Source organism: Bubalus kerabau, chromosome 1 (assembly GCF_029407905.1).
Source record: "Bubalus kerabau isolate K-KA32 ecotype Philippines breed swamp buffalo chromosome 1, PCC_UOA_SB_1v2, whole genome shotgun sequence".
NCBI classification, from domain to species: Eukaryota; Metazoa; Chordata; class Mammalia; order Artiodactyla; family Bovidae; genus Bubalus; species Bubalus kerabau.
The window spans coordinates 11,967,806-11,992,901 of NC_073624.1; the positions used below are offsets into that span (position 1 = coordinate 11,967,806).

A 25,096-nucleotide genomic window follows, 5' to 3' on the forward strand; every position below is an offset into this window, starting at 1 on the left:
GGTGGATGCCCAGAGGGGCTCCCCCTTTTCAGAGAGTCACTGTCAGCCTGTCAGGGCCGGGGTGCTGTCCACTCCTCTGCCCTCCCGTGACCCGAGCATCCCTGCTTCCCAGGGATCCCTGGTGTGGCTGACCGCGCGGGGACCGCTGGCCTCTCCTACCTTTCTAGCATCTGAGGACACATCCTGCCTGGATGAGCAGACTGCATGAGGCTCAAAGAAAGACAGCACGCGATTTTTAAATAACTTTATAATTTCCTGATGGATTTAGTTTGTGAATAAAAAAGAAAAAAAAAATGAACAAAGTGTTTACAATAGTTATCAAGGCAAAGTCGACTCTAACACAGTTTCTCTGTAACATCATGGTCGTGTCAGCGACACTGCGGGCCGGCGTGCAGTGGACGGCAGTGGTGGGCCCACTCAGACACCACCCCCTCGGCCGCTACTGTCGCCAAAAGGACTCAAGCTGCAGGGTCAGCGCCCGGGGCCCCGGCTCCTCAGCAGGGGCAGCTCTCCCTCCTGAAGCCGGGGGGCAGGGGAACCATGGGAGACCCCAGTCTATGCCCTGCACACCTGCTGGACTCGAGCGCCCTGGGCTGCCCCTGGGGGTCCAGGGCGTGTGCAATACTGCTGTGGTGGTGTGGGGGAAGCAGCCCCACCAGGGCCGGGCTCTCTGGCTCAGTGGGGGACACCTCCTTTCCTGGCCAGGCCATTGCTGGGGCCCAGACGGGCAGCCTGGGGCGGGGGTCTCACAAGCTTTCAGGGAAAGGCTGCAGGGACTGATGCCAGAGGGGCTGGGCTCTGAGCCGGCCCCCAACCTGGACCGCAGGCTCCAGGCTGGCTGGGGCTTGGCCCATTCTGGATGGGCCCCAAAGAGTATAGCACCAAGTGGGCAGGAGGAGGCTCTGTGGCTGGTGCGGGTCTCAGGGGCCAGCGCCAGGCCCAGGTGACCACATGGGACCTGGCACGCTGGGCAGGGGCCAGTGTGGGGGTGAGGGCAGCTATGGGGTCAAGGATCTGGGAGCCTCTGGCAGAGTCCCTGAGGGTGGATAGGCAAGCTGGGCCCCAGGAGCCTCTCCCGAGCTCAGCGGCCGGTTGCCTGCCTGGATCTGGACCTGGCGTCTCCCCAGCAGCTGGCCCGGCTGCCACCTCGGCCACCTTAAGGGGAGAGGGGCGGTGTCTGGCTGCCCCAGAGCTTGAATTCCTTTGTTAACATGATATTGGTTTGATTTTTTTTTTTAGAAACACAGCTCTTTAATTTTTCAGTTCTACAACTACTCTGTAATATCTTAATAATGTCAACAATGGCCACAATGGAACCGCCCAGATTCTCTGAACCACACGGACAATATCGACAAGCAGAGAAACGAAAGAGGAGGTAGGGAGGGACAGAAGCCCACTCCCCATAAATCAGTCCCTAATCCACCGCTCCCCCGGGGTCAGGAGGAGAAACACTTATGATGGGGGTCACAGCACTTGCCACACAAGCTGGGAAAAACCAGGAGACACTTGGTTACAGTTTTGACACTAAAAAGTTTGAAAAGTTTTTGCTTAAAAAGGACAGGACAGCCATTTTGTTCAGAAAGATTTTCCCTGTTTTCTTCCTGTGTTCCCTTAGTGTCCGGGGAGGAAACACCAGATTCCTCTCAAGACCTTTCTTTGATGGTTGCGCCCCTGCTGAGGGGTCAGGGCTGGCAGTGGTGGGTGGGCCTGGGTCTGTATGGCCGGCTGCCCCTCCCTCTTCACCCCCGGCTCCCACCGCAGCCCTGCGCTCCGCCGCTGATGGGAGATGAGGCTGGGGTGGGGTTGGGGGCTCACACAGGGTCCACGGGGACTCAGGAAGAGCCACTTGAGCCCAAGTCCACCCTTGCTCTTTCCCCGCCCTGGGGCTTTGCTGACATGGTGGAGTCCACGGGGGGCATGGAAGGGCACGTGGGTTGGGTCAGCAGCAAATCCTGACCGTCAGCAGTCACCGACACCTGGAGATGACTTCCTCTCCTCCTCTCGCTCCGGGGGGCGGGTGATCTGCTGGAAAGCCCAACAGACCTTTCTGGACACAAAGGGTGAGCCCAGCTGCTGCCGTCCATGCTAGAAGAGCCTTGGGTTCCGTCTGCTTCACTTGTGTTCCTAAGACGAGTTAGGAAGAGGGAGCTCTCAGGCCACCTTCAGATGGTCAGATACGTGGTCAGAGTTGAGACGGAGTTGCAAAGCCCCGCTCCCTTCTTCACACGTGAGAGCCCACCTGACGTCTTTTCCATTTCAAACACTGTCCACATCCTTGCAGACCTGCACCCAGATGCTTCATCACAAGCCCAGCGAGTGCCTGCGATGGAGGGGCAGGACCCAGGAAGAGGAGACGGGCACTGTGAGATGCTTCTGCCCTTCACCCCAGGTCAGTGCCACCCACTCTCCTTCTCGCTGCCCCCCCCCCCCCCGTGACAACTGTTACCTGGGGACAGAGCTCGAGGTGCTCAGGGCAACAAGATGTGCCAATGGGATGGAGAGTTTGGTGAGCATGTTAGGTGGCCTGCAGTGCATCTCCAAGGTCACAGACCTTCGGGAGCAGCTCATGACCTCCTACAACCATGAAGCCAGAAGAGGTCAGGGGACACAAGGCTTGTGTGCTAGGAACTGAGCCTTCAGCAAACGTTGGCTCAGAGAGAGAACTACACTCAGTAAGATGCTAAATGCTGGAGATTACATTCAATTTGCCCTCGTGGTATAGCCAGGTCCTTGCTCACTATTAAACTTCAGCCAGAGTTGACCCTCATCCAGGACCAAACAGCCCCCAGAACCACTGAGGTGTGAGGACCACCCAGGAGGCAGAGGAGAGTCCTGCCTGGATCAGGGACAGACAGATGGTGTCCGCCCACAGTAATCCTACAGGTATCCACAGGCAGGCAGCAGGGACCGTTATCTGACGGGGAAGGTGGACCCAGCAGGGCCTGGAAGACCACCAGAAGAGCTGGTTGGGCCACTGCCCTGCATGGGGCCTCTTCCTCCTGCAGGCCAGGGAGGAGGTCCTTCTACCTTGGTCCTCCCATTGTGGTGGATAATTTGAGATTCCAGGACTAAGGCCCTAAAACACCGGGGCTTTCTACGTGATTTATGGGCAGTGCAATAAATAAATGGGGTTGAGGTAATTGACTACGAATGGCCACCACTTACTGTCTGAGCCCTGCGGCACCCCTGCTCTGGCCAGCCCGGCTATCAGGAAACATCTCAGTAAGAAATTTATGAACAGAGTCCATTTAAACCTTCGATAAGGAGCACTCGACAGCTTCTCACTGGGGGAAGCTGGTTTATGGCGGGGAGTGGGGGCTGCTGGAGATGTGACCATTTAAGTTAATGGTACCGTCACGGGCTGCTGGTGGGAAGATACAGGACTGACGGCTGTGACGACCTGACAGGCAGCCTCGGATTCTCTGGGTGAGTAACTGGGGAAGGGGAAGGAGAAAACCCCTTTAGCCCAGCAACTCTTTTATCAGAGGATGTGAGCATCTGCTGGGTGTCTGGCCAGGGAGGTGATCAAAGGGCGAGATTCGGGTTAAGTGGTCTGTTTCTCGGTGCCTGATATTTATGACTGCCACTGTCTATGCTTGGGGAAGACATCAGGACTCTCAACGGGATCTGCAACTTTGGGGTCGATTTTCTGATTTGCAACATGGAGCCGGCCAAGTTCACTGAGAAGCACATGGATGTGCAGAGAAGACACCGTCCACCGTCGTAGCCCTTTACACAGCACGCTCCTTCAGGGGAACAAACCCCCAAATTCTGAGTCATAAGATGGGATCCTATCCTACAGGCTAGTAACTGATGCAGCCTCTTGCCCCCCAAAACCCATAAATTCCATTATAATGAGAAACGCTGATTTCTGGAAGATTTTTCTGGAAAAGCTGCCCTCTATTAAGACTTAAGATCGGACCAGGTGCATCTCACAGAATCCTCGACCCCACCCCACCCAGAGGCTGTGTTCATGGCTGGTGCCTGGCAGCCACGCAGGCACTTCATATACACGGTCTGAGCAGAAGAGGGGAATGATTGCATGTGTGATGAACGACATCCGTGTGCAGCTGAGGCTGTGGGTCAGGATGAAGGCTGCAGCGGGGGCGGGGCAGGGGGGAGCGGGGTGTGCCCAAACCTGGAGTGCAGGGTAGGGGTGGGGTGGGGGGAGGCAGAAGCACTCTTCAGGGGTGAGACAGAGACGTTCCAGGGAAGCCAGCCTGACCCAGAGGACCGGTCACATTCTACAGAAGCAGAGCTGCAGGCGTGGCCACACTGCCCTCTTCTCTTTTAGTGACAGATGTGACCCACTGCAGCAAGGAAGAGCGACTCACCCAGAGGCTGAGGACAAGCGCAGGACCAGAAGGCAGGGAGTCCGGTTCCCCGAGGGCTCGCCCACAGGCCTGCCCAGATGCCTCTTGTGGACAGTCACCAGCACGGACAGGAGAGGAGAAGAGCTCGTTGGCTCCAGGTCCCTGGTCCCTCTCCTCCTCCTCTCTTTCTGTTAATACTCTTTTTGGGATTTTTTTTTTTTTAACCCTTTTAGGGGAAAGCACCTGTTCTGGTATCAGAACACATAGCGCTTGGGTCCACAGTGAAGCATCCCCCAGAAAGCTGAGCTCCGCAGTGTCCAGACTCCATCCTCATACCACGGATGGGGGAGGGGGGCTCTCCCTGTGTCCCCATCAGGATGTAGCCACCAGCATCCACAGTGTCACTGCTGATGGCTGGAGGGCAGCTCTCCACGGAGACTCGGCTGCTTGCGCGGCTAGGATGGCAGGACAGTTAGTGTGGGGACGACACCCAAAGGAGGAAGCAGGTTAGAAGACAGACGAGAAATGGTGCTGGCGCCTCACTGGAGGGATTAAACGAGACGGGACAGGGTCTGTAGTGTGTCTGGTGCCAGGAGCCTAGGGCCCGGTTCCTCATATGCCTCCTCTCCTGGCTCCCGGGTTCAATGCTTGGGCTGCTGGGCCGGCTGTTCCCGCGAGAGGTCAGGATGACTCTTCCAGGGCGTTGACCACCTGCTCCAGGATGTCAGGGCAGTGATCCGCGATTTGCTGCAGGACTGCGTTAGCAAACTCCTGCAACTCGGCATTGTCCCGCTCACCTTTCTCCTGCTCGCTCTGAAGCTGAAAGGAGAGACGGATTCAGGTGAACAAACCTGTTCGCACTGAGTTCAGAATTATCCTTCATCAACAAAGGAAGGACGCTGGCAAACATGTGGATGAGCCTGGAGGGCATCGTGCTCAGTGAAATGAGCCAGAACGAGAAAGACAAACAGTGCGTGGTATCACCTACACATGGAACCCGGAGGGAAAAACGTCAAGTCAAATTCGAGCAGCAGAGAGAGGGACAGTGGCTGCCAGGGGCTGGAGATGTGAGAAATGGAAGTGGGGGGTAAAAAGGCACAAACTTTCATTTCCGAGATGAATGAGGTCTGAGGTATAATGTACAACCTGGTGACCACCATCAACAATACCGTGTCACACACTGAAATCTGCTAGGAGAGCAGGGCTTAGGGGTTCTCATACAGAAAAAGAGGAAATCGTGACACAACGTGTGTTAACTCAACCGAAAGGCTGGAGAAAGTGTTCACGATGTCTGTGTACAACACACCATCATGTGTACCCCTTAAATATATTACTATTTTGTCGATTTTAGCTCAGTGAAGCTAAAAAAGAAAAAGAAAAAAGAAATGATGAAGAAGAGTCCGTTTCCATGTGAAGTCTTCCTGTATCAGAATTAACGATTATGAAAGTATAGAAGTTATCAAATGTCTCCTCTTGAACATGAAGGTTAGAGGCTGGTCCAAGGCCCCCAGAGGGTGACCTGTGGAGCTGAGATCCCACCCTGGTGCTCTCACCGTGTTCTCCCACCAGGCCACGCCGTCACATTCAGGCCCAAGAAGGGGCGGGGCTCATGCGTGATCAGACAGGATCGTGCGCACTGGTCCTTACCTGAGGGAGGGCCCCGCCCCCACCACATGCTTCTGCTCAGTGCACGAGACTCCCTACCGCAGGCCTGCTGACTGAGCCAGAGAGAAGCTGAGCTTGTTTACAGTGTATCTCCTATTGTTTAAACACTTTCTGACATTCCTCCATGCACTGCACCAGCGTGTATGAGGACCTACTCTGTGCTCAGCGCTGAAATGCAACGGACTTGACCCTTGAGCCCAGCAAGTACACAGATGACTATGACCCAGCCAGGAAAGGGCGGTGACCGAGGCCTGAACACGCGGTGAGGCAGACAGGAGGATGCCTGCGTCACCCTGGGGGGAGTCCCAGATGCTCCTGAAGGCTGAACAGGAGTGCATCCGGGAGGTCAGAAATAGAAGCAGCGGTTGAGCGGACAGAACAGGTGCAGACGTGCAGAGCCATGGAGGGGTGCGGGTCTAGGGACAGTGAGACGCACCCCTCCCCCAGCAGCTGAGCATCAGGCGGGGGACGGAGTGCAGAATGGCAGAAGTGAGGCTGGAGGGACAGCCTGGGGCCAGGCAGCGTACGCAGAGCTAAGGGTTCAGGTTTCATCTGGTGACAACCACAAGGCGACAGCAGCAACCGGAAGCCCAAGAGCTTTAAGACAGCACAGTGATGTGATCGGTGTCGTGTTCTCAGAAGATAGTATGAAGTTGAAGCAGGCCACATGGGTGGAACAAGAGCATGTCCAGGGAGGTCATTGTCACGAGCCCAGGGGAGAATGAAGGAGGAATACAGGTTTGGTGGGGGAACGTGGGAACAAAGAGGGGCAGGTGGGTGGGAGAATTTCCTAAGGCTGGACTGGTGGGAGGTGGGGTTACAGGAGAGAGGACAGAGAACAAGGCAGATGAGCCTGAAAATACAGGAGACAGAGCAGCTTTTAGGGAAGGAAGGAAACTGAGTTTAAAGTGTAAACACACAGACTCAGGAGTGAGGCTTGCTGGGACTCAAGCTCAGCTCTGCCAATGACTGGTCTGCATGACCTGGACCCCTTGAGGCCTCAGTTTCCTCGTCTGTAAAAAGGAGCAATGATATTACAGGGTGGTTTTAATGCCTTAATATTTGTATAAAGTACAGCACAATGTCTGACACACAGAAAATGCTTGGGAAATGTTAGATGTTGTTATCAAAAGTGTTACTGCTGTTTTTTATTAAGCAGATAAGATAACCCAGAAAGAGCATGTGGATTAAAATGCAAAAAGAAGCAAAGTTTCAGTTACACTGTTGACAGAATCTAGATGCTCTGAGCCAAGAATGAGAATGCTGCTTTTTCAAATGTATCAAAGAGCCAGGGACAGATTCAGAGCTGGTGACCTTCTGTTAAATGTTGAAAAAAGACCAGAATGTCTGGTCCCGAGTGTCTGGCAAGGGCCAGGTTCAGACCGCGCTAAGCTGGGTGCGTCCCGAGCTCTGGCTGTGTCACGTGACTGCGAGTTTCCGAAACAGGGAAAGCAAGGGGGTCGGGTGCCTTGTGAACCCAGCGGCCTGGGCCAGAGCCCCGGGCAGCGATGCTTAGGTCTCACCCGCCACGCAGGCCGAGAGAGGAGGTTATGAGGTGGTGCTGCTGCTTCAGCTTCTTATCTTGGGCTGGGGTACAGATAAATCCTCTTTATCTTATTCCTTGTGGGCTGTGATGACTGACTGTGTGTGTCCCCTCAGATCCTTATGTTGAAATTCTCATCTCATTGTGATGATGGTCTGAGGTGGGGGCCTTCCGGAGATGCTTGGACGTGAGGATGGAGCCCTCATGAATGAGGAAAACTCAGAGATTGGCCTCCCTCCCTCTCGTGAGGACCTGAGGAGAAGTGAGCCATCTGCAGCTCGGAGCACAGCCCTCGGGAGACCCAGCCTGTGTGCCAGGATCCTGGGCCCGCAGCCTCCAGAACCCTGAGGAACAAACCTCTGTTGCTAAGCCACCCAGCTTATAGCGTTTTGTTATAGCAGCCTGACTAACATAGCGAGTAGTGCTTTTAAAGAAAGCTATGAAAGGAATAAAAAGGGGTTGGATTTGGCTAGTCGAACATTTAAAATATTTGTATGGACTCAGAAAAGATGTAAGTAAAAATACAAGTTTTTGCTTGGGAAACGTTTAGAGTAAATAAAACAAAACAAAGAATTGCTATCAATATATTAATGAAAGTAACAATAATCCTAATAATCTAATAGAAAAAACAGGCAGAGGATAGGAACCAAAAACTCACAGAAGGAATGTAAATAGTTAATAAGCACATTCAATGATAGTCAGCTGTTGTGAATTAAAGAATAGCAAATTAAGCAAGATAGGGTTTTGTTTTTTTTCCTCCCCTCCCATCACATTGGCAACAAAAGCTACAAAGATTGTTAACAATCAGTGTTGGTAAAGACCTGAGGAAGTGGGCCCTCATATATACCACTGATGAGAATACAGACTGGGGAGCACTCTGGTCTCTTCAACCAAATTTGATTGCATGCGTACTTTATGTAAATAATTCCACTTTCTAGAGTATATTCTACAGAAAATACCAGTAAGAAATTCAAGAATGTATGCACAGGTATGTTTACCAAGGCAATTTATAAGAATTAAACTTTTTTTTTTACTGACCTCAGTGTCGAACAAGAGGTGAGAGAGGTCTGTATGTTTGGGCTTATGTATAGAAAAATGTATGGACAAAGAAACACAGAACTGTGAAGAGTGGTTAGTCTGAGTGGATGGAATGATTTGTATTTTACTCTGTATTCTTCTGTACTGTTTAATACCCACAAGTACTGTCGCTCTTACTAAAAGAAATACGAATGAAAATATGTAATATAAATATTCAAAGCTGCATGTATTTTTCAAATGTGTAACTGTTACCTATTCTAAGACTAAGAGAAGAAAGCAACAGAAATGTATAAAACATTCATTCAAAAAGTACTGATTGGTTCGCCCATGAAAAGGAATGGAATTCTGACCCAGGCTACCACATGAACCCTGAAAACACTATGCAGTGTGCAAGAAGCCAGCCACAGGAGGCTGCATTCTAGACGCTCCCATTTTTATGAAATGTCCAGACAAGGCAAACTCAGTGAGGGGGCGGCCAGTGCTGCCCAGGGCAAGGGTGGGACGGGGTGGTGGGAGGGCCTGAGGACTCATGAATGCGTTGAAAGCTGGCTGTGGTGGCGGCCACACAACTCTGAGAATCGTGCCTTTTAAGTGAGTGGATTGCAAGATGTGTGAATTCTGTCTCAACGAAACCGTAAGGAGACAGTGAGTCCTGCTTGCCAAGTCCTGCAGAGCAAATGCCGCCGAGAGGGAGAAAGGTGCTGCAGCCTCAGCCAGGGTGGAAAGGAGGAGAAGAGGGGAGAGTCCCTTGAGGAGGTGGAGGGAGATGTTCGAAGACAGAGAAGGCTCGTTCCAGACAGAAAGCCAGCAAGAGTGGAGCAGGGGCAAAGCAGGAGGAGATGCGCTCGGCTGGTCCCTGGGGTTTGGGGCCACAGAAACTACCAGATCTTGGCAGAAGTAATGCAGGTCTCCCTAGGCTGGCCGGGCATGGGCACTGCCCCCAAGGACCCCCAGCCCTCTCCATGCTCTCTCTGATGCCCATCGAGGGCTCTGGCCTCCACTGCAGGCACCTCATTATCAAAACAGTGGGGACAGACTGGAGGGAGCTAAGAGCGTGACTCAGGTGCGACTTAGATGCAGGGTGAGAGGAAACGTGATGGTGACCCGCCGTCATCAGGGCTGGAAGTGGAAGGGGGAAGGGCAACAGAACTGGAGGAGGACCAGAGAGAGTCAGGAGTGATGGAAGAGATCGGGGGAAAACCAGAGGTCTGCCACAAAGGCTATGCTTCCCCAACATCTAACGAATGGTCTGCCTGGGGAAAGGTGCTTAGACACAGAGGGGTGAGAACAGAGGCGGCAGTGCTCCTTCACTGCCGGGTCCCTCTCTGTCTCCGGGGATTGAGGCTGGCTTGCTCTTGATCTGGAAGCAGCACCACGCGTGGGCACAGCGGGGCAGAGAGATTCCACTGGCACTCGATCCATTACACGCTAGTTATTTCCTGTCTTGAAAAAAAACCTCAAAGATCAACCTTTCCTGTGAAACGGGAACTGCTTCTCAAATGAGGATTTCTGTTTTGACTCTGAAATGCAAAGCTTTAGTCATCTGAGGTCCGAGGAGTGCTGAGTGTCCGGAAAAGTGTCGTTAAAACTTCAGACCACTTAAGGAAGAAAGGCAACGTGAAGAAACCAAACGAAGACTTGAGACAGCTGTGCTCTTGCAGCACAGGTGTGAGAACAAATCTTGAGGGGGATTAGTACCTTGTTATTTAACAGTATTTCATTAGCATGTACAGCACATGCAAAAAAGAAAAAAAGGGCAGTTTCTGTGTGGTTTCAGCATGTAGTAGACCCCGTGGACGAACCAGGGAAGGTGTATTCCGGCTTCCAAAGTTGAACTTACCAGTTTGTCTCTCCATCCTTTGCCCCGCCCCCCCAAAGAAAAACCCCTTAGACTTAGCACAGAGAAGGATTTCCCCAAACCTACAGACATGCAATATTGGGGATTTAATGAAAAAGCTCATTCCATCTTAGATGCAATGCTCCTCTGTCCCTCTTCCCTTCCTTGTTAAAGTGAGAAATCCCAAGTTAGTAGATACAAACTCAGCTGAGTAAACCAATAAGATCTACCATATCCTACTCTCTTCCTTCTAATACTGGCAGGCCAGTTCTACCCCCGCCAGTACTACAGTGAAAAAACACTACCGTCTTGTTTATTTTCAAAAACACCATAATCATATGCAGCGTGTAGGTTCACAGAATCTCCCCCTCTAGATACAGAGGTGCAATTTTCTGGGTACGTGCTGAGAGCTTTGCATCTAAAGACAAACAACAACCACCCTAAGAACATTTCCAAATACATTTAAAAAACAAACGTGTTCCCAGGAATCCCATAAGCCCCTGTAACAGCAGCATCAAACCCCATACCTCAGCATCTCTGCTTTCTCCATAAACAAACACCTAACATGAAATCTTCCCCAAGTGCCTTGGGCCTCTTCCTACTTAACCTTAAGAGAACTAAGATACTCTGGAGGAAGGGAATCTTGGAGTTAGAGGTATACAGCCATCTGGCTCCAGAAGAGAAGCTAGAAAATAGGGTTGGCTAAAAGAAATGGGTGGGAGGGATTTCTCTGGTCCAGTGCCTAAGACTCTCCACTACCAATGCAGGGGGCCGGGGTTCCATCCCTGGTCAGGGAACTAGATCCCACATGCCGCAACTAAGACTGGTGCAGCCAAATAAACAGCTTTTAAAAATTAAAAAAAAAAAAATAATAAAGAAACAGGGACTTGGAAATGTGGCTGAGGTTGACTGGGAGGGTGGCATCCTGCATGTGGGTGCTACTGCTGTCCATGGCGAAGGACGGACTGCTCAGGGGGCTGGCAGCCGTGAGCCTGTTGTGCAGTTGCTCAGTCCTGTCTGACTCTGTGACCACATGGACTGCAGCATGCCAGGCTTCCCTGTCCTTCATCTTCTGGAGTTTGCTCAAACTCATATCCACCATCTCATCCTCTGTCGTCCGCTTCTCCTCCTGCCTTCAACCTTGCCCAGCATCAGGGTCTTTTCCAATGCATCGGCTCTTCGAATCAGGTAGCCAAAGTATTAGAGCTTCAGCATCAGTCCTTCAAATGAATATTCAGGGTTGATTTCCTTTAGGATTGACTGGTTAGATCCCCTGGAGAAGGAAATGGCAACGCACTCCAGCACTCTTGCCTAGAAAATTCCATGGATGGAGGAGCCTGGTGGGCTATAGTCTATGGGGTTGCAAAGAGTTGGACACAACTGAGCAACTTCACTCGTTGTTGGTTTGATCTCCGTGCTGCCCAATGGACTCTCAAGATCTTCTCCAGCAACAGTTCAAAAGCATCAATTCTTTGGTGCTCAGCCTTCTTTATGGTCCAACTCTCACAACTGGAAAAACCATAGCTTTGGTATATGCACCTTTGTTGGCAAGGTGACGGGAGCATGAGGAACTCATTACTGAGGTAACACAGACATGACACATCCGATCTCAAAACAACGCCACGACGCTCCTGCTCCTCCAGGTCCCACGGCCCTGGCCCGTCAACTAGCTCTGTTCCCGCCCTCTCCCCTGCCCGGCCTCTGACCACGGCCTCCGGGGGTTCTTTCACCCAAGCTTTCTGGACCCGCCCCTCTCACGTGCATGCGTGCCCGGTCGTTTTCCTCTCATTCACCATCACGTGTCTAAAATAACTCTACGTTTCCTACCTCTGCTTCCCACTTTCCTCCTTAACATCTAAGAGTTTAGCTTTTTGCCATTTCGCCAAAATCGCTCTCTCAAAAGTTGACCACGTACCTTAAATGGAGATGCGACACAATCCCAGATGGGAAGCCTCAACACTGTAAGAGTGTTGATTCTGCCCAAACTACCTGCCGATACAGTGCATTCCAATCACAGCTGTGGCAGGTGTGTGTGTGTGTGTGTATGTGTGTGTGTGTGTGTGTGTGACGGACACGCTGATTCAGGGCACGAGAGGGAATGTAAAGAGCAGCAGAATGACCACGGAGAAACAGTGCTACAAAATAGTTCTTCACGTGAGTAAATATTCCTCTAGAACCTGAATTTTAAAAGGGCTGCATTGTAATCCTTTTTATGGATGTATTATAAGTTATTTCACTAAATCAATTATTAGAAATGTAGTCTGTTTTCACTACTATTAATATTAGTGTGTTGAAATTTTCTAAACATAAATCTATGCATATCTATGGCTGTCTTCTTAGAATCCTGCATCAAAGGGTATACACCTTTTTAAAGCTCTGGACATGTCACCAAACTGTTCAGAACAGCTGCACTAACTTTCAGTCAACAAATAAGGGTGACCATTTCCCATCCTCCTGGTCCCCTGGGGTCACACCCACCTCCCCCGCAACCTTGCCAATGCGACAGGGCTGTCTTCATTCGCAGTTCTATGTAGTGAAGCCAAAAACAGAGGTGAAGTATTTAAAAATATGTTTATAAGGCCATTTCCTCTTTTGAGGAATTCCTGTGAACGTCCTCTTCAGGCCACCTTTCTTTTGGTTTCGTTTCCTCCTCTCTGATCTCCTGGTCACAAACCTGACCCCGGCTCTTGGATCTTAGCATCTTCTGCTTATTGCAATAGCTTCACAACCATCTATGGAAAAGGAAATGGTAACCCACTCCAGTATTCTTAACTAGAGAATCCCATGGACACAGGAGCCTGGTGGGCTACAGTCCATAGCGTTTCAAAGAGTTGGACACAACTGAAGGGACTGAGCACACAGCACCATCTCAACCCTTTCTAAGATGGGTTGGGTTAAGTTTGCTCCTCCTCTTCCAAGATCTTAAATGATTTCCTCCCTACAAACAGAGTCCAGTCCCTCTGGCACGGCGGCCACCATCTGTCCCGTCACACTTTCCCAGTTTCATCTCCAGTATATCCTGGTCATCCTCTGTGCTTTCGCTCTGATGCAGTTCCCTCACCCTGGGACATGGACCATCTTACCTCCGACACCGCCGCTTCCCATCTAACTTATCCTTCGTCGTGGAGACGCCCCTTGTCAGAAGTGAACACTTGTTGAAGCATTCATTTTGTCTCGTGTCTCAGGAGTTGGCTACATGTTTAATTCCCCTGTGCTTCGGCAAGTTCCTCAATGAATTCTTTTTTACATACCAAGGCTGCCGAGCAAAGCAGCCTGCACAGAGCAGACAATCGAAAAACAACTGGATGAGGAACTGAAGAACAGATGCTAACCCCGGGGGAGGGGGAACACCCACAACTTTTCCAAGACCTCTTAAAGATAAACTTGAAGCATCTCCAAGTCAAGACTGTCTGATGGCGAAGGCCTTGTAGCAGGACGTGTCAACCGATTACCGAGACATTTTTCTCAAAAGATGGACCGTGGGACCCGTACAGGATACCAAGCTTGCCTCTGGCACAAATTTTCTGGCCTTGTCTGCTGAATGTTATGATAATGTATTCTGTTCTTAGTAGCTATTCCAGCCCTCGCTGAATTCAGAGTAGTAATATGATTTCTAGAGGGACTTGGGCCAAGAATCACAAATGCAACAGCAACTCAATCTGTATTCTCAAAGCAACATGCACGGGAGGGAGAAAGGGAGAAGGGCAGGGCAGGGAGAAGATGCCCCACAACCCACAAAAACACGTCACGACAGGCTGGCTGTGAGGGAGACCGTGCGGGCTCCCACGCTGCCTTCCATGTCAGAGAGCAGAGCTGATGGGGGGAGACGGATCAGGACCCTGTGGGTGGGACAGAGAGGCAGGGGGGCAGCGGAGGACGGGCTGGCGGGCCCTGGAAGCTGCCCAGAACCTCCACCGCCCAGCACGGGTCAGGGAATCAGGGTGGGGACGGCTTCTCTCCACAGCCCAGTCAAGGCCAAGGGAGAGCTAACAGAGACCCACAAAACAGGATGGTCTTAAATGAGAGGAAAAGCCTTCCTTCAAGGCAAATGGCCCTGTGTTCGCAGACACAGGATGGGGAGAGAGAAGAGGGTGGAGAGGTGGGTATAAAGGCGTGAGGGATGGTTACAAGAGATGTGACTGGACGAATACCGCTGTGCCTGGCAGTGACTCAGATTCATTCGTGTTTGTAGCTGGGTTGGTGGTGGGCGGGAAAATCACAGAGATGCTCGGTTTGGTTTTAGCAGACAGGAATCTGAACTTGAGGTTTCTAACAGTGAGGTCCCAGGATGCAGAGGCCGTGCGGTTTGAGCTGTCAATGGACATGATGACTGGAGCCTTGTAAGAGGTGACAGTCCTCTATCGGAGTGGTCCTCTATCCCGGTTAAATCTAGGCTATAGCCCCCGGCCCCAATTTGCAGGATGTTTAAACTATATTGACCCAAGAGACATGAAACAATCCAAGTTTGGATTTTTGAACAACTAGAATAAACTGCTATGTATTCTGCCATAATTATTTGCTGTTGTTGTTGTTGTTTAGTCACTAAGTCGTGTCTGACTCTTTGTGACCCCATGGACTGCAGCCTGCCAGGCTGCTCTGTCCATGGGATTTTCCAGGCAAGAATACTGGAGTGGGTTGCCACTTCCTTCTCCAGTGGATCTTCTTGGCCCAGGGATTGAACCCGAGTCTCCTGCATTGGCAGGCAGGTTCTTTACCATCTCAGCCACCAGGGAAGCCTTCAATTATCTGCTGAATAAAACATGAAACTTACGTGGTCAGAGGGACCTGACAGCATGGTGCACGTTTCATGTCCAGGCAGTAAATACCTCATTTACTTTTCCACAGGAATGTGGTCGGCTTTGTGGCATCCCTCTGGCATTTGGTAACAGGGAAAATGGAAGCTGACCTTGAAGAACGTGCCTACAATCACTCCCCACGGATTACAGTAAACCGTGAAGCCCTCTCTTCCTTCTATCTCAAGCCCGAGCTTGCAGCTTGAACTTTCCGGGTTTCCTCCCAAGGTATCCCTGACCCAAGCTGCTGGCCACCCTGCCCTGGACTCTGCAAGCTGACTGGCCGTGCTGGTGGCCGGGACGCTGCTGCTGGGCCTTCTCCTCGCCCTTCCCTGCCTTGCAATGAACCCTCTGCCCGGCAACGCTGGGTCTGTCTTCCTAAGAAGGATAGGCTGCTGCTGCTTAGGCCAGAAGTGAACAGGGTGTCACGGCTGCTCCAGGATGAATCTGGAAAGAGTCCGCTCACTCCACCACCGGGATCCATCACCGTCGGTTCCCCGGTGACAACACGCAACTGCATGGTGACCTTCTTGAGGTGCGGCTGGGGACATAAAGGACCATCCTCCTCTCCCTCCCTCATGTTGGGCGACAAGGAGGGAGCAAAGCCCAGCCCTGAAGCCCCTCGAAGCGTGAATATCACAAATGCCACCCCAGGACTGTCAAGAGTGTGTTAAGTTAAGCCCTGCACACGGGAGACACTCCCTACACGGCCTCTGGATGAACACGGGCCACGCACCCTGGGGAAGGAGCTAGGCTTTCCGACGGTTAAAAACTGAGCAAAGGTAACAGCAAAGCAAGGGCGTCTTTGCTGCCCAGCACTGAAAGCCCTGCGGCCACGTCCCGGCCCCGAGGAGAGTAAGCACATCAGATCTGCGGTGACCATCTGTACAAAGCACGCAGTCCAGTTTTCTACACTAAACCCATCCCCGACAAAATATCCAACGGTGGACCCACCAGACCTAAAATCAGGCCGGTTCCGAAACTGAGACTCATACGCCTGGAAGGGGGCTAACAGGACTCGCAGTACAGTTTTCTAACCTTCAGGGAAGGTGCGCGAGGCCCGAGGAGGCTGAGTGGCCAGTGTTGTGTAGACTGGTGGAGCCTGAGTCCCAGGAAACCCAGGGTTCGTTCCCCATGTCCCAGCAGCCAGCAACCAGGGGGTCAAACTCAGCTGTCTTCACACACAAGTGCCCCACCTCAGAGGCCAGTTTCACAGGACATCTGGTCTTGCCTGCTAACCACCAGATCTCAGGGTCCCCACGTCACTCACGGCTGCTTACCGTCTTCTGAAGGCTATCGTCAATCGTGGTTTTGTGAGTCCAACAACCTGGAGTCCAGCGACCCACGTGAACTGGGCTCAATGGATGTACAGGACCGAACACAGCTGCTGACACCTGTTCCCCCAAAGTAAGCTCCCTGGGGACAACCGGGGCCGGACAGTGATGGGACAGTCCAGGTTTAGATAGTCATCTGCCATAAACCACCACCAACTGCTGCCTTCTGATAATTCTCTGCTGGACTTGCAGATGTCAGTAACATCTTCATCTCCAGCCTACTTAAGTCTGGACACTTCTAAAGTATTTCCTGCCTGAAGTATTCGCCTCTGGCTAAGATCATCTGGGTTTCTCTACGTGATATTTGACCTCCCAGGTTAGACTCCTTCCTGAGAGATTCCATCCTGACACAGGCGTTACACCTTCTCTGAACGAGCTGGGGAAGGCAGTGAACAGAGAGAGAGATGGAAGACATGCTGACAAAAGACGGAAGTGGGAACAGACACCTCCTCCAGAAGCAACAGGACATTAACGTCGGTCTGACTGGCTCCCAAGAGACTGAATTTTAAGAGTCAGGAGAAGGTGGAATCCTCTCATGTAAAAATGTCCCAGAACACCAAAGGACTCTGATGTATCGTCCCGTTCAAACAACAAGCCAGCTGTGACTACAGTTGTTAACAGTCTTATGTAACTGAAATTTGCTAAGAACATAGAACTTTTAAAAAGGTAGGTAATGAGAGGTGATAAGTTAACCTGATGAGGGGAATACTTTCACAAAGTCAGCACTCACCACCCTGCCCACTTGGAACATCTTACATTTGTCAGCTGTCTCCCTGTGACTCTGCAAGAACAAGCCAGGTACCCCCCATGCGTGGGGTGTTCAGATGCAGCACGTCCTTAGGCAGAGACGGACCTTGGCCTGCGCCAGGCCTCCCTGTCCCCACTTGCTGGGACAGAGCTGGGGGCTTGAGAATGTGTGGAGGCTTTTTTGTTTTTTAAATCTTTGGACATAGATTTTATTAAACACATTTTCTATAATATGTAAATATTACTGCCTGTTTCTCCACGCTTCTTGTATACCTTCCAAGACAATACTATCCAACACTGATATTTATGGTTCTTGAGCACCACAGAATTTGAGTATCATACAGCTCTAGAAATTAATTTTATACTTTGTTATGCAATGGCAACCCACTCCAGTACTCTTGCTTGGAAAATCCCATGGATGGAGGAGCCTGGTGGGCTGCAGTCCATGGGGTCGCTAAGAGTCAGACACAACTGAGCAACTTCACTTTCACTTTTCACTTTCATGCATTGGAGAAGGAAATGGCAACCCACTCCAGTGTTCTTGCCTGGAGAATCCCAGGGACGGGGGAGCCTGGTGGGCTGCCGTCTCTGGGGTCGCACAGAATTGGACATGACTGAAGCGACTCAGCAGCAGCGGCAGCAGCAATCTTTTAGTGCTATAATAGTTACAACAATGGACTCGGTTCCAAAATGGATAATATATGTATACGCCATGACCCATTCTTTAAAGATGTTTCCTCATTCTGAAAGGAGTTTATGCAGCACCCCAAACACTACCGTGTGGAAGTTTAAACAGGATTCCAGCCCGGCAGACTCTCAATGGGTAACACCTCACACCACCTCCTACAAACCTGTTAACTAACGTGAGCACAGACATTTATGCTGAGAGCCGGCCTTGACCACACGGAGGAGAACGTCTCTCTCTGCCACAGGGGCTGAAGGGCAGCAGCTGGGTTCTGGGAACCGCAGACACGCCGGCCAGTCCAGCGGGTTTGGTTTGGCTCTCAGAATTGAGCGTGTCAGAGGGGGAGGATCAGAAACAGATAACAAACCACCCAGACAACTAGTGAGACCTTTAACGCTGAGGCCATCGGGATGGCAGGAGCAACGCTCTGCTGTGGCTGAGGTTTAAGTGCTAAACCAGCGCACGGCTCACCCACGTCCACGAGTCACTGCGGCCGAGCAGGACAGAGGGCAGTGGCCTTGGCGGCAGTGGCGTGTGGTCAGCACACACTCTCCAACCAGTATGTGGCCCCCGACTCCAGGGCCTTGTGACAGGGAGGGAGGAGGGCAAGGCTCCCTCCCTTGCTTGATTTTTGCCTTCTTAGTGCCGACTCGACACCTTCCCTGAGTGGTCTCCTAGCTCCCTGGTGAGACGACAGAATGACCTTTTACAAGCTCCCGGTGCAGCAATTCAGAGGGGCCATGGAAGGGGCTCCAGTACTGACCAAAGTTCCAGGGTCACGTGGGCTGCTGAGGGACCATGGCCATTGTAGAGAGGACCATGCACAGTGGTGGGGGGCAGGCACAACGCGATAATTTAGCAGCTGTACTGACACGGAGAAGATTGCAGGGGGCTGGACAGTCATTCATTTGGGGTTGTTAAAGGGAAGTGTGTGTGATATGATTTGAAAGCTCTTGGGGAACGTTGGGTTTGAAAGGAAAACATTCCCACAGCCAACAGAACTCAAGATGGGAGACCCCAGACCTCCAGTCCAGTCTGGCTCAGTGGATGCTCAAGGCTTAGCACACGGGGAGCCCGGGCCCCCGGAAGCGTGGGTGAAGCCACACTTTATGCCCTAATATCTGTAAAGCAGCTTTAAGGAAAGGCCCAGCTACTAAGTTCTGTTCAGAGCACTCTGCAGCGACGTCACCGGCAGGCCCTGCAGCCTCCAAGGGTGGAGGTCGAAATCAGTGGCCGTGAGCAAGGCTCTCTAGCTCCCCCTGCTCGAAGAAGCAGGGCCTGGGATTCATGTGGAGGGCCGTTTCCAGAGTCGGTCTGGAAGCTGGTTGTTCGAAGGCCTGAAACAATCGCCTAAGCGGCAGTTAGGGCCCCAGGAGCCCCTGGGCTACTCTTGTTCACTCAGTCGTGTCTGGCTCTCTGTGACCCCATGGACTGCAGCCCCCCTGTCCATCACCAACTCCTGGAGTCTGCCCAAACTCACGTCCACTGAGTCAGCAATGCCGTTCAACCATCTCGTCCTCTATCACCCCCTTCTACTCCTGCCCTCAGTCTTTCTCAACATCAGGGCCATTCTAAACGCTCAGCACAGTGAGCAAGAGTTCTAGCTGCTCCATGTAATCATGAACTCTCAGTGAATTTCAGCCAATGTTGTGGGACTGCGGTGCTCTCTCCTTGTGACTTTTGTTTATATGTGGGCACTGTCTTCACGTGCTTGGTTTGTGTATTTTCTCTTGCAAAGTGTTGGTTCACGTCTTCTGCCCATTTAAAAATTATGCTGTTTTGTCTTTTTGTTTCTGATTTCAAAAATATCTTCTCGATTCAAGTCCTTAGTTTGATATATATACTGTGAATATTTCCTCCCAGTATTCTGATGAACAGAAATGTCAAGTTTTGATGAAGTGTAACTTTTCATTTTCTCCTCTCATGTTTAGTGTTTTATGTCTCTATGCCTGCTGAACTGGGGGTAATCTTAGCACTTTGCTAACATCTAGAACTTAGAAGCATTTCTTTAGTAAGGCTTAACAACAACCATCCCTGCTAAACCCTTGGTTTGTGTGCTTAGTCGCTCAGCCGTGTGACTCTGTGACCCCATGCACTGCAGCCCGCCAGGTTTCCCTGTCCATGGGACTCTCCAGGCAAGAATACTGGAGTTGCCATTTCCTTCTCCAGGGGATCTTCCTGACCCAGGGATAGAACCCAGGGCTCTTGCATTGACAGGTGGATTCTTTACCACTGAGCCACCTGGGAAGCCTTGGTTTACAAAGGCTCAATTTTAGAACCCAAACACTGACTTCACCTAGAATTCCAGGGCTACTAAGGTTTTAAAAACAAAAAGTGCCCTTTAAAAAATATTCACTCATTCGGCACGTAGGTCGCACGTGTCTACTGGCAGGATGAGATGATCTGTATCAATCGGGCACAGTGCTGACAGGTATGCCAGGGCTGGGGAGGACCACAGAGTGTCTGGGGCTCAACCATAGTTTCTAAATCTCTCTGAAAGGAAATTCTATTAACACACTTCTCTGCAATTTGTCCCATGGTCACAATTCTACATTCAGATTCTTCCCTATGTTTAACTGAAATATTTATTTTATAATTGAATATACTCTCATCTTGGAGAAGGAAATGGCAACCCACTCCAGTATTCTTGCCTGGAGAAACCCATGGACAGAGGAGCCTGGTAGGCTGCAGTCCATGAGGTCACAAAAAGCTGGACACGACTGAAGTGACTTAGCAAGTACGCTTCTGTCCTCAGTAGAATATGAAAAGAGAAACACAGGCTTCCTCACCATTGAGACAAAAGCTTTCATCCAGTAACTGAGCTCCATGCTTTGTCTTTCTTTTAAATTTTTCTGTGTAGTCCACCTTTTAAAAATGCTTATTTTTTAATACTCCAATCTTCTTCAAGTCTTTTACCTAATTTTTTTCTTTTGGTAGAGTTTGGACTAGGTCACATTTGAATACAGCCCTAAAATGAGGAGTAAGTTTACATCCCCTTTACGCTAGAATAACTGACAACCAGGGTTGGAAAAAAGCCAAGAACTAATCTGACTGCATGGAGAAGGCAATGGCACCCCACTCCAGTACTCTTGCCTGGAGAATCCCATGGACGGAGGAGCCTGGTAGGCTGCAGTCCATGGGGTCGCTAAGAGTCAGATGCGACTGAGCAACTTTCCTTTCACTTTTCACTTTCATGCATTGGAGAAGGAAATGGCAACCCACTCCAGTGTTCTTGCCTGGAGAATCCCAGGGACGGGGGAGCCTGGTGGGCTGCTGTCTATGGGGTTGCACAGAGTTGGACATGACTGAAGCGACTTAGCAGCAGCAGCAATCTGACTGCAATCACCTCCCGGTGCTGGTCCCTTCCACAACCTCCTCCTCTGGGGAAGAAGTTACCCAACACGTGCTGTCCAGTCTTCTGTGGACAGCTGAGTTCTTTCTGCTGAGGTCTGCCTTCTCACGATGTCTACTCATGGGCGTGGGGTAAACAGGCTGTCTACAGGGAGTTCATTTCCTCACCTGTAATCGACTGTATGGGGCTTCCCTGGCAGCTCAGTGGTAAAGAATCTGCCTGCCAAAGCAGGAGACCCGGGTTTGATCCCTGGGTCAGGAAGATCCCCTGGAGAAGGAAATGACAACCTACTCCAGTATCTTGCCTGGGAAATCCCATAGATTGACTGGTGGGCTACAGTCCATGGGGTTGAAAACAATTAGACATAACTTAGCGACTAAAAAACAACAAACAACTCTGATAAATCACTGTTGCAGCTTTGGGATGCCCTGTCTCTTCAAGATTTTGAAGTAAAGTTTCTAAAATTAACTAGCCACGTCCTCTGTTTTCAGTGGGCTTCCAGTGGTATTTTAACCACATAGTTACTAATATCAAATGAACATGTCAGAAATTCAATCTAAATCTTTCCTGTAAAATTTCCCCTCTTTTAAGAAAAAAGTAAAATTTCCGTGGTAACACCCTCAATTTGCGAGGTAGGCCTTGCCTTTTCCATCACACCGATGAGGTGGTGACTGACAGGCCCTCACATGTGCTTGGTTTTAGGGAACGTCCACACGCGGGAGTCAGTCCCCCCGTGAGCCCACGGTGTACTTATCGGCCATCTCTGCTGTCATCGCTGCCTGCGACCCTGAATCACAGAAGTGTCCCATTTGACACAGCCTCCCCTCTCGCATTACCGGTGAACAAACAGGATGCATTCAGCTGGGAGACAGAGCGCGGCTTCAACCCTCTGGAGCAGACGTATAGCCGACTGACACCACGACCACCGTCCACGAGGGGCTGGGACACCACGACCCCCCTGCAGCCAGGAGTGAAAGCAGCTGGAGCTACACACTCGACACTACTCCAGTTCTTCTTCTATTTTATTTCTCAGTGTTGATTCAACTTTTCTTTCCTTCAGTTTCCACGGCTGCTCTCTACCTCTGTCCTCATCCTGTTCTCCTTGGTTCTTTTATTCATGGTTTTTGTCTCTGGATTAGCCTTCTCATTTTGCTACTGAACTCAAAAATCATAGCATGGAAAAAAAGAGAAGTGATGGATTTTACGGACAACACTAAACAGAAAATGTAGCAGGGGAGGGGGCCGGGGGGAGATCACCTAAATTCATTAATCTCATGGTTCTCTTATTTGAAGAACTCAGTAGGTCATGAACCACAGTTCCTGAGAGACAGCTGACCTGCAGAGGTCCTGCAGGTCAGACTTTCCGTCCATAGCCACCATCACATGCCCCGTAACTGTCTCTCTTCTTTTTTTGAGAGAGAAGAAAGAAAGAAAAGGGAAACTTATTTTCTTTCTTTTCTGGAGCATAATTGCTTTATCATGTTGTGTTAGTCCCTGCTGTACAATGAAGTGAACCGGCCATATGAATACACGTGCGCTCCCTCTTGAGCTTCCCTCCCCTGCCACCCCGCCCCTCTAGGTCATCGTGGAGCACCGAGCTGGGCTCCCTGTGTTATATGTCAGCTCCCCGCTGGCTCTCTAGTTCACACGTGGTTGTGTATATGTCAGTGCTACTCTCCCAATTCGTCTCTGCCTTCTCAACCAGCCCTTTCTGATTCTTTAGCAAGTTACACTGAAGGAAGACCAAAATGGGACTTCAAATGGTGGCTCCTAATTTCTACTGAAGAACCAACCCCTGTTAAAAATCTTGATTCTGCACCCTGAATTCCCCAAAGCAGCGTCTACTGCATCAACTTACAGAGCAGCTGGCTTGGGCGAGGTGTCATCCGAGCCCAGGTGGGGGTCTTACCTGTTCCTGGGTCATCTTCTGCAGCTCATTCTCCCACGCTGCCTGGTCGTCGTCCAGCTTATAGGCGGCTGGTGGAGTGAGTCCTCGGAGGATCAGGGGGTCTCGGTCATGGCAGAGGGCGGTCAGGTGCCTGATGTACAACTTGAGCTTGCTTCTGTTTTGGTCAAGTTCTAGGAGGGACTGGATGATCTGAGGGGAAAACAATGAGGAAAGTCAAGGTCAGTCTGAAACGAGAAGGTCCAGTCTCTTTGTGCCTCCCAAGGCAAAGAGCCAGAGTGAGACTAGAGCGCTTGTAACCACTAACTGCCCTCTTTGTCCGCACACCTGCACATCTAGAAGCCACACCCACCCATCACCGTGCTGGGAGCCACGTGGGGGACACTGGCATGTACATCAGCGTGAGATAGGATTCCGTATTCAGGTAGGGACTAAGCACAGGACTGGCTTGTTTTTGCAGAGATGACATTCCTGCTACAGAAAGACTGCAGTCCCCTCACAACTGCTCATCCACCTATTTACGGGCAGCTACAAAAACCCTAGGTATTGAGTTCCCAAAGCTGGGTTGGAAGGGAAAAAGGATTACAGTGACCAGACTCCTCCGTCCCCTTGACTTTTCCTTCCAACCCAGCTTTGGGAACTCAAAGAATATCTAGTTCACCCTCTGTCCCTTCCCTCCTCCTCAGGAGTCCTGCTCACACACTGCACTCCATGCTCAGTGGTCACGACTATCCACTGGGAAGCAGCATTCCTGGCTTTCCTGTGAATGATCCCATTATCTACCTGGTAACGCTCTGTTCCCACCACCTCCATGCCACAGCATTGCATGGGTTTAGGGCAGCCAAGAGCGGAGAAGAGGCTTGTATGATGCTGTGTGATATCTCTACTGTGCAATTTAAACAATACAAATGAAGAGACATGCAAAACAGAAACAGACTCAGGTCTAGGGGCTTTGCTGGTGGCTCACTGAGGAAGGGCCTGCCTGCTAACGCACGAGGTGTGGCTTCGATCCCGGGTCGGGATGATCCCCGGAGGAGGAAATGGCAACCCACTCCGGCGTTCTTGCCTGCAGAACCCCATGAACAGGGGAGCCTGGCAGGCTACAGTCCATGGGGTCGCAAAGAGTCACATACGACTTAGCAACTACACAACTACACACACACACAAACGCTGCAAGTGAAACGTGCTCATCTGAAAGCCTGACGCACACGCATGTCCCTCCACCTTCTGGAACAAAGGATGCCTCTGTCCCTGGAGGGAGAGTGATCCTCTCGGCTACAGGAGGGGTGACGAGTGAACTCACAAGGGGATCTGCCTTGCCCTGGCTGGAGCCCCCGCACGCGACTCACAGAGGCATCGACCCTCCTTTTAGACATGACGGACGAATCCTCACACAGCCCTGAAACCTGAGCCCCAGCTGGGCGGCACCAGCTCCACGCGGGGTCTTCTCTCCAGAGATGGGCCAACGCTGTCTTACATTCCCTTTACCCTGAGGAATGACCACCACCTCGGCTCCCTTGGAGGGCACACTGCACAACACACGACCTCACTGGACGGCTCTCGGGACAGCTCTGGCCAGGCCCTCGGTGCTGGGCAAGTCTGGGGGGCGCAGAGGACGGCTGGGCTGGCCCCCCGTCTCCGATTCTGAACTGCAGGCACAGCGTCTGCCTGACACCCACCCTGGTGGGGGCCGCCAACCCAGCAGATGCTGGCATGTCTCCGACGCTCCCTGAGCTCAGGGCAGAATCTGCACCTGCTGGTGTCACGGGGCTGGCATTTTTCACCAGTAGGACGCCCTGATAAGGAGCTTGCTAATCTTCAAGTCAGGAGAAATGAGGCCTGGTACACTGAATTCTGCCACCCCCTCTCTCCAAAGAACTCCC

At 51.3% G+C, this 25,096-nt stretch overlaps 1 protein-coding gene across 14 annotated transcripts in view; it reads right to left on the reverse strand.

Moving 5' to 3' along the window:
- Window positions 1-228: 228 nt before the first annotated feature.
- Window positions 229-25,096, reverse strand: part of ERC1 (ELKS/RAB6-interacting/CAST family member 1) — a 272,013-nt gene continuing 247,145 nt past the window's right edge. For 9 of the 14 annotated variants that reach the window (XM_055567813.1, XM_055567805.1, XM_055567835.1 and 6 more), the window contains 2 exons: window positions 23,217-23,405; window positions 229-5,132 (listed from right to left, as the gene is read on the reverse strand). In XM_055567813.1, coding sequence (XP_055423788.1) covers window positions 4,995-5,132; window positions 23,217-23,405 — 327 coding nt within the window. In that variant the 3' untranslated portion in view covers window positions 229-4,994. Of the gene's footprint in view, window positions 5,133-22,340; window positions 22,463-23,216; window positions 23,406-25,096 lie in introns of those variants that run through there. The other 5 variants (XM_055567869.1, XM_055568020.1, XR_008710256.1 and 2 more) reach the window with 4 other exon arrangements.